Source organism: Rhea pennata, chromosome 8 (assembly GCF_028389875.1).
Source record: "Rhea pennata isolate bPtePen1 chromosome 8, bPtePen1.pri, whole genome shotgun sequence".
NCBI lineage: Eukaryota > Metazoa > Chordata > Aves > Rheiformes > Rheidae > Rhea > Rhea pennata.
The window spans coordinates 11,343,409-11,359,461 of NC_084670.1; the positions used below are offsets into that span (position 1 = coordinate 11,343,409).

The window sequence follows — 16,053 nt, forward strand, 5'->3', positions numbered from 1 at the left end:
TGGACTGATGAAATAATTCCTGAAGCACTTGTATTGAGCCTGGATGACTGGTTATTCTAACAGCCACTTAAGAACTGCAGATGCTGGTGAACATCATTGTACCTAGTACATGAGATTAAATTAAGGCTTATGAAAGGTAGAAGTAAACCTGATTGGTCTGCACCAGTGGATGAAAAATTAAATCTGAACAAGGTACATGTAACAAGTAAATTCTACTGTTGAAAGTAGAACAGTAGATCAGTAGAACTAAAAAGTACATAGACAAGGGGAGGTAGTGTTGGAATTTAGAAAACTTGATACTGTTTAAACCTTATGCTATAACTTTGAGTTCATGAATTATTTTCTAACACACATAAAAGCACAGTGTGTCAAAGACAGTGAAGTTATTTCACAAAGTTAAAACAAAGTACATATTCTTTACTTTGTTTATATTATTTTCCTTGGGAACCAAATATTTTTGTGAATTATTTAAAAGGAAAAAAAGACTTCAGTCCTAAGCACAGCTTGATATGCTTCGCTTACCAAAAAAGTCCATTTAAAATCACACAAGGGGGCCTGGCTTTAAATGACAGGAGGCAGGAAATTTAGTGTTCTGGCTAAAATTCCATCCCTAGTTCATACTCTCGCACCCTGATGTTGTGGCATATGTGGTATGTTTGAGCCGTTAGTTCTCGCTCCAGCAAACCTGACACAGGCCTCCACAGGAGCTTCACCTGAGTCTGTCTGATTTGTAGCATTGCCAGTGCCACGTGTTTAAATATCTGAAGTCACGCTCCTGAAAAACATGAAAAGGACTTTATTTAAGTTAGATCGTCTTTCCAGTTTTTTTCCTACATCTCATGGGTATTTACTTTTTTGTTACTGAAAGCTAGCCGTCTTGTCTGGTTGCGGTGATGAAAGGCTGAGGGCTTTAGAAAAAACACTCTACAATGGAGGATTTTTAAACTTAATGTTTGGGTTGGATGCAGCAAGTTAGGCCTGTGGTATGCAGGGTTCCCTGTGGCATAGATTCATTTGGATAGGAAGATGAATGCTGCTGCCTGTCACCTCAGTGATTTTGAGGACAAGAGGAAGCTTTAGTTACTATATTTGTATGTAGTATATAGTATTGTATATATTTGTAATGCGGTATTTGTATTTTCCTGTGCTGGTATGCTTGCTCTGGTTTGACCAATCCTCCAAGATGCATCTTTTTTTTTTTTTTTTAAAGGGAGTAATTTCCTGTTGTCTAGATGTGCAGAATTAGAATAATAAGTAGCAAAGGTTCAGGCGGGTCTTTGCATTACCAAAGGGTGGAACTGACTTAAAAAGCTGCAGTAAAATGTTCAGTTGTGGGAAACAGCTGAGAGAAGCGTTGGCCTGCGAGGATGTAAGCTGGCTGCCTAGCTCCATCTCAGCACGGAAGTGCTGGTGTATCAGTTAGAGAAAAGCCTGCTGTGGGTTGGTGGTGACCAGGTAAATTAAGTCCATTGGGGACAGCTCTTCAGAGCATGCCTGTGCTTTCAGCAAAAGGAGACGAGCAGTGAAAACTTGCGTAAGCGCAGCCCTGAGCTGGAAGGCCCAGGGAGGCTGCTGGATTTGCAAGATCTGGCTTGGCAGGGAGAAAAGAATGTTTTCTTCATAGAGAAGTACAAAAGTAGAAGTACTATAATCAGAGATTCTAAAGAAATGTTCCTCTAAAGACAGAAGCTGACTCTGAAAATATGAGTCTAACTTCAGGCACTCAGTCTATATTTATGTGTGCAGGTGGCTAGACTGAGAAGTGATGAGCAACCAGGATTTCAGTGAGAACTCCTGGATGCACAAACTTTCAGATTCTAGCTGTTTCCTTAAATGCCTGTGTATGATTTTAAAAGCCCATAATTAAACGTGCATTAAAAAAAAAAAAGGCAATACAGAACATATGCTGAGTTTGATTCATTTTCCCTTTCTCTTTAGGAGGATGATTAAGTTGTTTCATTACTTCTGAGCCTGTGAAAGTGCCTGAGGAACCTTTTTTTTTTTTTTTCTTTTTTTTTTTCTTTCTTTGAGGCAGATGTATTTAAATATGTTATGATCTGAGGCAGGCTTGCTAAGTATCTTGCTGATGGTAAGATCTTCCTCCTTTTAGAATGTCACAAGGATAGAAAAAAGTAAGATAAAAGGCAGATAAATGTTGACTGCAAACAACCAACTACGTTGTCTCATTCCTCTCTCCCTTCCTGCAGGAGTGTGTGTGTGTGTGTACATATGTATATGTATGTATGTATATATATGAATATATATATCAGTGTTTGATAATAATTGTAAGCCTACAAGACTTTTGCCTCTGTCTCAAGCAAGAAAGAAAAACATTCTTAACTCCTGCATCTCTTCTGCTTTTGCTTCCTGATATCCTGGAAATATGTCTAGGTTAGTAGGACTGAGACGATGCAAGATTCTTAACTACTGAGATACGGGGGAAGAGAGGGGAGGAGAACTGCATGATGAATCTTAAGCAGAATACCAAGTCTTACAGGCTTTTTCATGGGATTTTTCCATATATATTTTCCAGTAACTTCTGTTTGTTTGTAATGCTTTCGCTTCCCCCCTCCTCCTCCTTGGCCCCAGGAAACATACACTTGAATTAACAAGTGTTTTGCAGTTTCACTTCCTTCATTTTATTTTAATTATCAGCCATCCAAACAATTTAGACACTGAGTTCTACTAGAAAATTCCTTCAGTGTTTGCTTTTGCACAACACTATAATAGAGGATTGTGGTGCATTTTATAATTGTCAACAGAGTGTCTGAGCACCCTCAAATGTAAATGGACATTGGGGCACAGCTGAAATGTTCAGGCTTTGAAAAACTCTCTGGAGCTACTCAAAAGCTGCACTTCTGTACAGAATTTGAGCAAACTTCGTACTAGGAGAGGTCCTTGTGTGCTCTAATTCTTGCACTGAGTAGATTCTTACACCTATTTAACAGATTTTTTTTTTTTTAAATGAAGTGAACAAGTTATTTATATAGAGTCTTACGGGTCTATAATCCGTGGGTTGCTACAGCTGATATCTTTGTGGGAAAAGTGAGAAAAATTTTATTTAAGAAAGACTCCTTGCCAGGGGCTACAGCTTGCTTCTAGGCACAACTTTGAGTGTATCGTTTGTGTTCAAAATGCTGTCGTTATGGATAGAGCCTTCTGCTCCCAAACAGAAGTTTTATTGTAGAGAAAGCCTGTTTCTCCTGCCTGTACCAGCAACAGGGTACTTTGTCTCTTCCATGCCTATGTGATAATCATGTCATTGCTTGTATGCCGTATCTCAGATTTTTATTTGTATTACAGCTTAAACTAGGCTCTGCTTAGAATCCAGAGGTTTGTGATTTAAGATTATACATGTAGCTTTTGTTAGGACTTCCTTTTCTGTTTTTTCTGCTAATATAATTAAAGGAATATGGTTATCAAGGTCAGTCTGCACAGATGTACTGAGTTTTCTGATTCCAGCAAAGTGAACTTACTTCCTGAATTACCTCAAACGTGAGTATGAATAAGAGTCCACAAACCTTATTCCTTAAATAAGGGTTGCAACAGTGTGTTGTTGCTATGTGCCTATAGTTGAGGTATTATTTATAGTAATATGTTTCTAGGTTTTAGGCAAGTAAATGAACATTAAATTTAGATTGCTGGCATAATAGGAAAGGGATAAATTCAGTTTGCTGACCGTAAGAGTTGTTGATGTAGAGAATTAAAGGAAAACAAATCTTGCCATATTCTTTTCCATGCCTGCACTTAATGTTTGAAATGCGACAAATGGTTTTCATTACAGCTCCTTCCTGAATAGTGTGTATTAATTCTTGTTTGCCCTTATAAATTAAACTGTGCCTATACATGCCTTCTTCAAGGGAGGGTATAGAGAATCAATCTATGCTGTGACTGACTTAGTAGAAGAAATGAAGGTAGATCTCTGGCTTTTGGTCCTGAGACTTGATGACTAACCATGCTGCGGTGATTGCATCAGGATGTTTGGTCTGTCTTTTATGAATAGCTGAAACTTTTTCTTTTAAAGTATTAACTGTTAGAGGATTAAAATATTCTTATTTTGAAAAAGATCAGTTTTTATTACAACACCGAAGTGTTTGTACTGATTTGAAAGCAGAAGAGACGTTTACGTTACCTTACAGTTCAGTTTTTAACAATGTAGAAGCAGGAAAGAAAAGCGGCCTTGAAGACGATTTTGGCTTTTTTTCCTGTGCCTTTCAGTCAGGCTGTTTTTGCTATCCACTAAAGCCCTTCTGGTCTCAAAAGCTTGGGGGGGAAGTTTGAGCGTTGTTCTGAAATGCGCTTGCTTCATCTGCATGTTCTGACTGTTTCAGTACTTGCGTTTTTTTTTTCCTTGGCAACATCAGTTCACCTGCTGTCCAAAAATGTACTTGTACGGCCCAAATCAAACATCCAACTTGTTCTGTTTAAATATTAAATTTATTTTGTTCGGTGCTCTTGGTGTGTTAGGTGTTTAATGGAAATGGAAGGTTATTTACTACTCGGAGGTACTAGGGTGAGGTGGTTTTGTAGGTTTCTAAACCGTTTTATTTCTTAACGAGCAGAGGTCTACAAGCTTACTTTAAAAACAAATTTAATCAAGTAGTCAAGCTCAGTGTATCAGTTCATAGTGTCTGTTATTGTAGTTCTGGATAGCTCAGCTTTTGTACAGCTGAAGGTAATGAAAACAGCCAGGGAAACCAGGAAATTTCCAGTCCTACCACTATAGCTAATGATGCCAGTTGTGGCAGAAGGGTTGGCTTGTCTTGCAGCCAGAAGCCTCCAAAGTAGTCATTTAGAGACTGCTGAGTGTGACAGATGTCTCTTTAAATATAACAGAACTGAAGATTGGGTTGTATTTTCCCTGAAATGAGCTGTTAATTTTTTTTTTTTTTTTTTAGTTCTGCAGAAAGCTCTGTGTGTGAAAAGATCTCTTATGTTCTTTTACCTTTTTGCTTCCCACATTAGAAAAGATAAAAATACGCAAGCTCTATGCCTTTTGACATTGCTTCGGTGCTTTCGTTGCTGATGCCTGTACTGTTACTATTTTGCTTGCCAGGTCTCCCTTTGGAGTCAAACTACATAGTCTGACTTTTGTTTTGACATCTCTCTCTATGCTGGAGATAAGTCACACATTCTAGTTTCTCTTTCCTCCTGCTCCTCTGGTGTCTTCATTCGGCTGACACCAATTCATTCATCCTTGGCTATCTCAAAATGTTTGTCTTCCAGTGTTCCAGTTCCCTAGAGCTCTGACTCTGCTTATCTCATTTGATCTGTCGTCTTAAATGTGCTCTCAAACACCTACTTTTCTTAACTACTTAATGCATTGCCTTTGGCAACATTAGGGCTACCAAATAGGGGAGTCTTGTGTTCTTTTTAATGGGAAGCAGTGACATTTCAAGCTAGAATAAATAGTAGGCTAATTTTTCTTTCTTTCTCTCTCTCTCTCTCCTTTTTTTTCTTGCTTTTCTGGGGGCAGTATCTAGTGACTTATTTATATTAGATCTACGTATTGAAATAGCACTGACTTTCAAAACAGCATTGTAAGCTGTTCACAATTTCTTCTTGTCTTCCCCCTCAGACATGGTGATATTTGGCATCGTTACGTTTCTGAGCGCTAGCTGCTGGAATGAAGTGATTGTGATGCATCTTATCCCTAAAAGCTTCTACTTCTTATATGAGTGTGTTCAAGCCTTTATTCAGAATTTTGAAGGCTAAAATTTGCAAGCTTAAGTTCTGTATTAGTCTCTTGATATTAAATATGTATGTTACATATAAGTACCACTTATAGACAGAACCTCATTCCATTTTTCTTGTGTTTGGGTCTGATAAAGTGACTGCAGGTGTCTTGCAAGGAAGCACTTCTCTCCCTAGTATAGCATAGCATATTTCCCTATGCCCTCTCTGTTTGTGGGGAAAGGTTATACTCCTGCTTTAAGCATTTTGTAGTGTAAAGCTATAATATCAGAAGCCTGTCTGAGAATTTCTGGTCTAGATGATCTCTAGAGAACATTTGTGCTTGGCTGAGCTTCCAGGTAACTTGTCCTTCAAAGGGACTACTGACCTCTTTCCTCATAAGGTTTGGGAGACCTTCAAAAAGAGATGTAACAAATAGGGTAAATAGTTTTGCTGATCAGTCTAGGAACTCATGCTTTTGTTGTTCTTACCATGAATAAATTTGTACGAAAGCAGTATTTTTGTGAGCTAAAATGACAGGTCTTTTAAGCCAATGCTCAATTTGCTATGTTGTGTCATAGTAAATGCAAAAGTAAACAACCTAGAACAGTTAATTTTAGACTCTGGCAACCAGATAAACTGACTATTCATCTTCTGTTACATGACAAAAAGCTAGCAACAGGAATAATGGGTAGCTGTTTCACTGCAACCTGATGATACAGGATCTGAAAAGGTCTGAACACTGCTCCATTTAGCTGCGAGGTCTCTTTATGAAATCTAGTGTCCTTTGCTCTCATTCTTGTAGCCTGATCAGATGTCTCTTCCAATCGCTTGTACACTTATGTAATGTCTGTTGTAGTTGTACTCTAATAACACTTTGAGATGTGCGTGCTGTAACCTTACTGGTTTTGTCTGAAAACACCAGCACTGAGATGTTTCAGGGGCAAAATAAAATCTTTTATTCTGCTAGAGAAAGGTGTTGTTATTATCCCTTAGGATGTTCTCAGCCCACAGACCTCATTACACCAGCAGGGTAAACCAAGTATTGAGAACAAGTATTAGATTCTTTCAGTTGCTGGCAAATAGGAAATAATGTTTGTAACTTTGTGTTTGCACCAAAAGGCATTGTTAAAGGACTCGGAAAAAACAGGCCATGAGGCTGGCTGTTTTGCATTATCAGCCTGAATGACCGGAAGAATTGGATTACTTATGTGACACTGAGGAACTCTGAACTCTGCATGGTATTTTTCTTAAATGCTAAGGACTCTCCATGCAAATATTACCTGCTGGCCAGCTGAAATCTGAGGTCAACTAGAATCTTAAAGGTACCTGTAGGAAAATCTTAGTCTCTTTGTTCAATTGATGATTTACCTGCTGTACTTTGTAGAACTACACTAGAAATTAGAGCCAAAAGCAGAACTCGCATCTTTTATGTGAGGCATGCTGCATCTTATGTGTGCGTGGCTGTTATTTTTTTGCCCAGCCCATGCTAGAATCCAATCTTGCCATTAATGTGGGTGAGCCACCCTGCAAGCTAATTTGACTGGAAGAATGCTTAAGGAATAGATACATTGGATGCATTTAACTACTGTGAGAAATAGATCAAAACAATAGACTATTTTATTGAAAAGGAAAAACATAAGCATACTCAAAATAGCAACTAACTACTGTTGTCACGTTTCAGTATGTATTGCAATACACCTACAGGTTGCATTTTTTTTTTTTTAATTAGCATTTCTGGAGCAATTACCATTGTTCTATGCACTGAACCAAAATCTCAAAGCAGCTTAGCAGTTCCCTTCCCCCTAGCATTCTCTTGCCAGTTAATTCAAATGTGGTTGTGCAACAGGTAAGGTCTCTTCCCCTGTTCAGAAAGGTGTCTGAGATAACTGACCAGTATCACTTTACAGTTGGGGTTATTGAGCTGCGTGTTTCTGTTTCTTCTGTTATGGATTGTCAATATTGCTCTGTATTGAACATAGCTGGATGAGAGGTAGTGCTCAAGCTGTTGCAGGGATGTTGAAAATGTATATGAAGTTAATGTAGATATCTCTAACCGTTTTCTTTCTTAAGCATGCTAGTGTATTGTGATTAAGTAATCAAATAATACTGAGCAATGTTTTTTCTTGAGCTAGATGACCTTATAGAGAGCTCCCTTAGGGGTTCAAACAAAAGCAAAGAGAAAGATCAAAGTTGGAAAAGCTCAAAGCGACGTTGTTGCCAACATTAAGTGAGATTGGCTGTGGCCCCTTAGCTGAGGCTTGAAAACCTTCAAGGGTGGAGATTGCATAGTCTCCGAGTAACCTATTCCAGAGCAGCTCTGCTCTTCAGACACACAAACACTTAGCATCAGAGCTAGGTTGTTTTGGATCTCTGGCTTGAACCAGCCTGAAATTTCTAGTTTTCAGTGTAAGCAACCAATCAATCCCCTTCTCAAGCTGCAGTTCCTTGGCATATAGCAGGCCTAAGCATTTTAGCCTTTATCACTAGCTTGTTAAGTCTTATTTACTTTGATTTTTGGAAAGACACTATTACCCATTTTATTTTGCAAAATGATAAGCACTGAGCACAAGCTTCTGAGTAGTTAAACTATCTTTAGCACAGAAGAAAATAGTTTGCTAGAAAATTACACTATTTGAAAACAAAACACTGCATTTTAAAATGTCAGTCAGATTATTATCTAGAGTTTGAGAGCTTTCCTTATCTAAATGTAAAATACAAGTACTTTTGCCTGTTTGGTTTAGAAGTGGCCAGTGCAATGAGGAAGCATTCTCCTTCTCTGTGCCTTGTTTTGAAATCCTTTCCTGTATGCTATTGCACTCTTTCTTTTCTGTTAATGTCTAGTGCAAAAAATATGAAAGTGTATCTTCAAGTGGTCACAAGAAATTGAAATTGATAAATATTGGATCACTTCCTAGACCCCAAACTCCTTGTACGGGGTTGCCTCATTTAGTAGGAGAAGGTAGTTGATACTGGCTTTCAAGGTGACCCAGACTGGAGCTAGCTGTGAGTCTTCTCTGAGGAATACTTGAGTGCAAGGGAGTAACTCTTCATCTCACCCTTTGCCTTGATTGTTGCTCAATAACAAAAGGCAGATGGACGGCACACCGTCCATCAGGCCAAAGGTTTATATATAAACGGAGAAAAGCACGTATGCTGAGGGAGAGACTGCTTTGTGCGCTCTGTCTGCATATGCTGCACATGTACTTCCCAACTGGTCCAGCAAGGGCAGTGAAAGCAGCTGACTGATCTTCTCCAAGGGAGGGAGAGATCGCATCCTGGACTACTAGCAAAATGTTCTGTTGTGCCTGGGCTTGGATGAACTTGGTTCCCAAGGGATGTGTAATCTAGCCAAGGGAAGTTGTAGAGCCCCACGCTGCTTTGTGATGCCTCCTTCTGGTCAGCTTTGTGACAGTTAATTTTGTGCATAATACACCCAAAATTGAGGTCTGTTAGCTAGTTAGACCTGTGAAACTTGCATATCTGCTGAAAAAAAATCAAAATTAGCAGATGAACTCAGAAAGAGACAGGATCTGACAGCAAGGGTGAAGCTGTCTTTGTAGACCGTCCAGGAGGTGAGCCCTGCCTCCAGACTGCTTGTACCAGCCGCTGCACCCTTTCCTGGCTAGTGTGGTCTGAAGAGACTGACTACATCCACAGTGCATGGCAGGTGGTTCACCTCTCTCTTACGCCCCTGAGACACAAAACTCTGCAAGATACAACCGAATTCAGAGTTTCTCAAATAACAATACTTGCATTTACGGTTTTTATTTTAACGTGTTTTGCCCTGGTGAATGGCATAGAAAAGCACAGAGTGTTAGAAAATTGTCTAGTGCAGAGGGTCAAAGCTGATGCAGACTGCCTCAGCCTTACCTGCTTGGGCCAGGCTTGGGAGCAAACTATCCTCAGCTGGGTTTTCCTTCTGGAGCAGACTTTTTTTTTTTTTTGCATTGTGGCTGGTGAGGGGACTGGTGCGGGGAGTGAAATAAGAAGCTACTCAAACACAGTGCAGTTGCTATTGTGGCCTTCACACAAAGAGTAAGCCCAATATTGTTGTAATGATTTGGGGATTTTTTTTTGTTTGTTTGTTTGGGGGTTTTTTGAGAAGCAGTGGAGCTGCTGTGTCTTAACCCTGAGTTATATTACTTAGGATCGTTTGTTTGCTGCTTTGTTTCGTTGTTTCTTGTAGTTGTTTCTTAATTTATGTTTAACGTAAGCTACTTCTCATGAAGGCTGCCATTTGGAGTTGGTGTAGTACTGAACATAGTGGGAAACATTGCTGACTGGGACCTCCAGATACAGTAATGAAAGAGTAATTTACAATAATATTTTTCTTTGCTGTTACAACCTAGGAAGGTGGTATCTGGAGACTTGATGAGGCTCCATGACCTAGGCCTGGATATTCAGCTTTCTCTTTGACTTCTTACTGTGTCTGAGAGCACGTTCTTCATCCTTTTTGCCTTGTTTTCCCCACACTGAAAGGAGAGGGTGATGCTGTTTTGTAGTTGTTGCTGAAGAGTCTGTTACTACAGTATTTGAATACCATACTTAATGCAGTGGTGGCTGTCATATGCATCTTTAAAATGAATGTATTGGGAGAGGTGGGGAAGGGGCACATTTTTCAGCCTCTCTTGATCTGCAAACATCCCTCTTGGCTTAGAAAACTCTTAAGAAAAAGGTCTTTTTTAAATGTATAACTGAGGTAAGGACTCCTGTCACAATGAATTTTACATTCCTGATACTAAATTAAAAAAAATTAATGACAATGTTGTTTTTCCTTTTCAGTACATCAACTACGGTAACCTGGAACAGCTATTAGATAGTAACCAGCATCTACCCTGGACAGTGAGGGTGAAATTGGCATATGACATTGCTATGGGAATTGGTTATCTTCACTACAAAGGCATTTTCCACCGGGACCTTACATCCAAGGTACTATTTGTAGAACAAAGGAAGCTTTTGAATAGAGGTATTCTGATTATTTGGTTCTTCTCCCTCCTTTCATCAGATACGTGCTGTTATATAAAATGTGATCTCAGGCACATTTTATATCGGATCTCTGGGGGAGGGCTTGGGGGTGGGTGGGGAGGACAAACAAACCTGAAACGCGGTTTATAGGATTAAAACTTTCCTCAGAACATGTTGAGTTGTTTGTGCAGAAGTCTGAGAAATAACTATGCTGAAAGTGAGTTCAGATTAGAGTTTCTCAGAAAGCAGATACAGAGTTTTTAGTTCTGAATTATGGTTCAGTAATGTATTTAAATCCCTGGATAATTAAGTATAACAATCTAAGGATGGTCATATAAAGATTCAAGTTGAGGAGATTATTATAAAATACTTTAGAATGTCCTTGCTGTTTTGTTTCCCTACATATTTCACAGACATTACGTAGTAGGAAGAGTAGCCTTTCATTACTAATTCGGCATTAATTATTGTCCACAGTCTAGTTTGTGCTGTCCACCGTAAGACCAAACCAGTTCACTTAAAATTTTTGGTGTTCTTAGAGGAATTGGAAAGATGAAAAATTGGATAGGAAAGAAGGAATCTATATGGAAACTGGAGAAAAGGAATCTTGTATAAGGAGAGGAAGAATTGTATAAGAAGAAATAGGATGTCTGTTCTAGTTTAGGATTCTTCTTGAACAGCTTAATTCAGCCTTCTTTTTCTTTATAGTATTGTGAAAATTAACTTCCATGTGGTGAAAAATCAAAACGACACTGATACATTTCTTGAACACTAATGTTGAAATGAAGGTTTCATTTTTTATTTTTCTGAAGCATATAATGAGTTGCGAGCAATCTGAGCTTTTTTTCCTGATTGTTCTCATAACTGCATCACAAACTCTGATCTCTTCATGATTTAAGAGTACAGGCAAGTTGTTTGTATCGTTTCTGAATGCCAACATTAGTCTTTTTTGTGAATCTATAAGCTGTCCTCTGGAGTGATATTTCAGTGTCAGAATTTTTCACGGACAGGGTTTGTCTGAACTGCTTTGGTGACTACTTATGTGGATTTAGTTGGCTGAAGCAGTTAACTAATTCGCACTCAGCTCTGTGAACAAATTACCCTACTATCACACTGTTATCTTGCAGTCCATCACTGTGTGACAAGGGCTTTGCTATCCTGTGTATCTACTGCTGTCTTTACTTGAGCTCATGAGATAGTTTAAGCTCATTCAGGACCTGCAACATGGAAGTGTTCCAAAACTGTTCTTGGGGGGACTTCATAATGTCACTTCAGGCAAAACCCTTCTGAAAGACCTACCTTAGGCTACGAGGAACTCTTATTTTTTAATTTAGAAAATAGTTAAAAACTCAGCTCAAGATGTTGGTACCATGTGTTTCACTACTAGTCTTTCCTCTAGTTTTAGTTGAGTAATAGTTCTACTAATCTTTCCTCTACAATATCAGTTTAATAGCCTTCTGTAATGCATGTTATAAGCTATCTCAGTGTAATGTTAAACAAATGAAGGACAGCCACTTAGTCTAGAAAAAATACATTTAACTAATAGATAAAGGAAATATGTCAGGAAAGCATAAAATGTTTCCTTGGAGGTCCTTTCAAATGAAAAGTGCTGAATTCTGCAGGTAAGAATATCAACTTTGTGAAAATGCCCCAGACTTGGAGTCATGTCAATTTGATACGACATACTCAGAAAGCCTCATGTCAGTCACTTTAGAACACATAGATAAGAGACGCAGCCTTCCCCCACCCTGGAAATATAACTTACTATTCCCCCTTTTTTTCAATTCATGATAAATTTTAGTGCGTTTGAAAGACTAAGGAAACACTGTTAGTGCAAGGAACCAAAGTAACTGAGGAGAACTCTGTGCTTGCTGCTTTTATCATAACATGTGCTGTGGTGGCTAGTCATATGAAAATCCATTTCCTGAGTCCTCTGTGAATGCCTTTGTTCAGAGCTTTGCGTAATTTTATGCCATTCTTAGGAACTGCCCTACCAGTGCTTCAATGTTATCTATTGTTGAATGGTCTAAATCATTGTTTAGAAAATGTACCCGCTGGGATGATTATATGGTTTTAGTGCAACAACGAACTTATCTATGACCATGGGAAGTAGTAAATAATTTTTTTTTTTTTTTTAAGAAAAAAATCTACAAGTTACCTTTGGTTTACTCTTAGCACTAAAGGTAAAGTATCTGTGGGTCACATTGGAAGCTGCCAGGGTGGATTTGACATATCAGCTGTATTCTGAGTAGCTGACTGTACTTAATATTTCTAGTTCCCTGATTTTTTGGGGTGTCGTATGCACTCAGTACTTCTCTTTTCTTTGGAGCTGGTGTGGATGAAACCTTAAATGCCCAAGTATTTGTGAATTTTAGTAGTATGTTGTTATATTGGAGAGATATACTTTAAATGGAAATCTGCTCTTGGGTAAATGATTCTTCTTTTGTGCAAATGTTTGTTTTTTTCCTAGCTAGCTTTTAAAGAAGTCACGTTGTTCCAAATAGCCCACTGCAAAGTATTCCTTGAATATCAATTTCACTATAAAAATTATTCTGGGTGGATTCAGACCTAATTTCTGCCTTTTTCCTTGTTTCTGACAAACCTCTAATTCCTGAAGCTTCCTCTAGCAGATGACATTGTGAATGCTTGAAGCTTATTCCATCAGTTACGGCAGCAAAATTGTCTTGATCTGACAACAGCATTGTGTGTGGCCATGTGCTGGTTGCATAAAAGCTGAAAGAAAAAGATGTCTTGCAAACCTCCCCCTCCCCAAAAGGAAAGAATTCTAGGGTTGAAAAATACTTATTTTTAACAATCAGTATATGGCTGGATGGTATCTCTTGCTACTGTCCATGTGGTGCAGTTACGAAAACTCTGTTGATACTGCAGAAGGCCACAGGGAAGAAGGGTGTGGAGAAGTAGATGCAGGTCAGTATAGTCAATGTGGCAGCCCACAGGGCATGTCAAACCTGACATCCCACTTGTGCCCTTCCTGCTGCTCTTTTCAGAGAGTGGGAGTGCTTGGTAAAGGCGGTTGTGCTGCCCGGACAGCTGATGTTTTCCCATGTTTGAGTCACAACCCTTGGGCCTGCAGATTTGGCTGCTGTAGCTGATCGGCTGATCTGCCCTGATCAAGAGCAGCAACCTAACTTGAATCTGTCAAAAGTTAAAAGTGATCAGAGTAGCTCTTTTCAGGCTACAGATGGTAGGTGCGTAGACAGGATGACTTGTACATTTTGTAAGCCAATACGATGTCCTCGCTTCTGACTTCTCATAAAGAGATTGGAGTAGAGCCTAAACCCACAGCTGTAGATTGGATGTGAGGGCCAGGCTCCTTGGCTCGTTCCCTATCCCCATCACTACTATTGCAAGCCCTGTGAATGGTATTTTCTTCTGGGCTTATGAGGTGTGCAAAGGAAGATTTGGCTCTTAGAATCAAGAGGCTTTTCTTTCTGTTTCAGCGATTTTGAAGTAGGTCAGGTTATGAATTTTAACTCTGACAGCCTTGGTCACAGAAGATGCAGTTGTTAAAACAGAAATCATGAAGCAAAATGTTGGAGGTGTTTGAATAGGAGCCAGCAGACTATGATAAAGTTTTTCTTAATCTGACTTGTTTTTGCAACATTCTGTCTGTTGTTGCCTGTAGTTTAAATATTGTGTTTGGGAAAGCAGAGAAAAGAATTGTCCAAAAAGAATATAAGAAAATTCTTTTGTACCTCACCCCTCAAAATAAATGTCATTACTACGCAGAGTTCTTTCACGCCTCATTTTCTGCGCTATATTCAAACCCTGCTCTGGACACACTGTAAATTTCCTTGGGAACCTACAGCAGTGACTGCTGTAGTATCAGTGAATTTATTTTTATAGTATCTCTGAGATGAAGGCAATGAACAAACTCTGTTTTACCAGTAACCAAGAATATTGGTGAATATTAGGTTTGGGTTTTAAGGCTATGTTTGGACTATTTGGTATTTTACACGTGTTTTTAAGTTCAAAGTAATATGCTCACTGACCTCGGGGGCAGTTAGAAGTGTACTGCACTTAGAAAATAGTCAAGCTTGACCCCTAGAGGCAGAGAGAGCACAAGATTAGCAAGAGTCTCTGAAAGGTTTTGTTAAACTAGTTTCCTTGTCACAGAATCCTCCTGTGAAGGGCGGAATCCAGATCCTGGGGCACTACTGCGACTGTCTTAACCATGAGGCTGAAGACCTTTATCTCAAGCTCAGTCTTTCCTTTTCATCTTTTCCCGGCCTTTCTTTCACCTTCTTGTGTCTGTGGCAAGAGTGGCAGGAGTCTTAAAACACATGGGTGCCCAGTGGAAAATTGGCTGTGTGATCATGTAATTAAAGACGTTACCTGAATGCATATGCTTAAGCAGAAAGACAGTAAGTTTTCAGAAAAAGTTTTGCTTCCCATCTTTTGAGTGCAACGTTAGTTTTTTGATATAGGTTATTTTGTGCACAACTTTCTACCTATTTAAAAAAATGGGTGGAAAAATAGCAATGGCATTTTGCAATTCATTTGAAAGATTAGAACCTTGAGATTGATTGCAAATATGTTTGCTTTAATTCTGTAATTAATACATGGAGTATTACTAATTAGTACTACTATCAATAGTTAGTATTACTATTACACATAGCTTGTTTTTGCCATGAAGCATTAGTAGGGAGAAGAATAAGAACGCTTCTGGGCAGTAAGAAGGGACCATCCGCTAGGAGTCTGCCCATTCCTCCAAGGCTGATCATATCCAGTCTGTGTCTGACTGGTCCTTCCTGCTCACCTACAGTGCCAGCTGCCATCCAGGCTTTGCATCCTTGTTCCAGGACTTTACCTTTTCTTTTTGCTCCAAGTTCCTGCCCCCAACCTTCCTTCCCTTTTTTTTTTTTTTTTTTTTTTTTCCAAAACTTGCTGGTAACCCAGATCAGATATCCCTTTTCTAGGTTTGTTCTCCAAAGCAGCTGAATTGTATTAGCTGAAACTAAAAACAAAACAAAACTCAGTATTAAAAGAAAAAAAAAAAACCCTGAAACAAATGCCTTTCTGTTTGACAGAATTACGAACAGTTGAAAACAAGGGTTTATAAACAATAGTAGGTGGCAAGCAGTCTTAGGGAGCATTGTAAGCTCCACTGATGATAAAATCTGAAGAAATTTAATCTCTAGGCCTATGTATGTGTTTGTGCGCGTGTGTATTTATATTGTTGCCAACATACGCTTTCAGTTCACAGTAAATGTGTAATGCTCGCCCTTCTTTGAGAGAGGAGTTGTCTCTTACTGTGGGACAGGCATCCGAGTAAGCAGTTACTGTAGACTGATGGAATATCGATTCACTGCCTTTGGGCTTGAAATGAAATACCCTTACTACTTACCTTGTGTGCTGTTTGCTTGTTTAAACAAAATAAAACCCAAGCAATGA

At 39.0% G+C, this 16,053-nt stretch overlaps 1 protein-coding gene across 2 annotated transcripts in view; it reads left to right on the forward strand.

Moving 5' to 3' along the window:
* Positions 1 to 16,053, forward strand: part of TESK2 (testis associated actin remodelling kinase 2) — a 79,620-nt gene that overhangs the window by 43,873 nt on the left and 19,694 nt on the right. For both annotated transcript variants that reach the window (XM_062581163.1, XM_062581164.1), the window contains one exon: positions 10,459 to 10,605. In XM_062581163.1, coding sequence (XP_062437147.1) covers positions 10,459 to 10,605 — 147 coding nt within the window. The remainder of the gene's footprint in view (positions 1 to 10,458; positions 10,606 to 16,053) is intronic.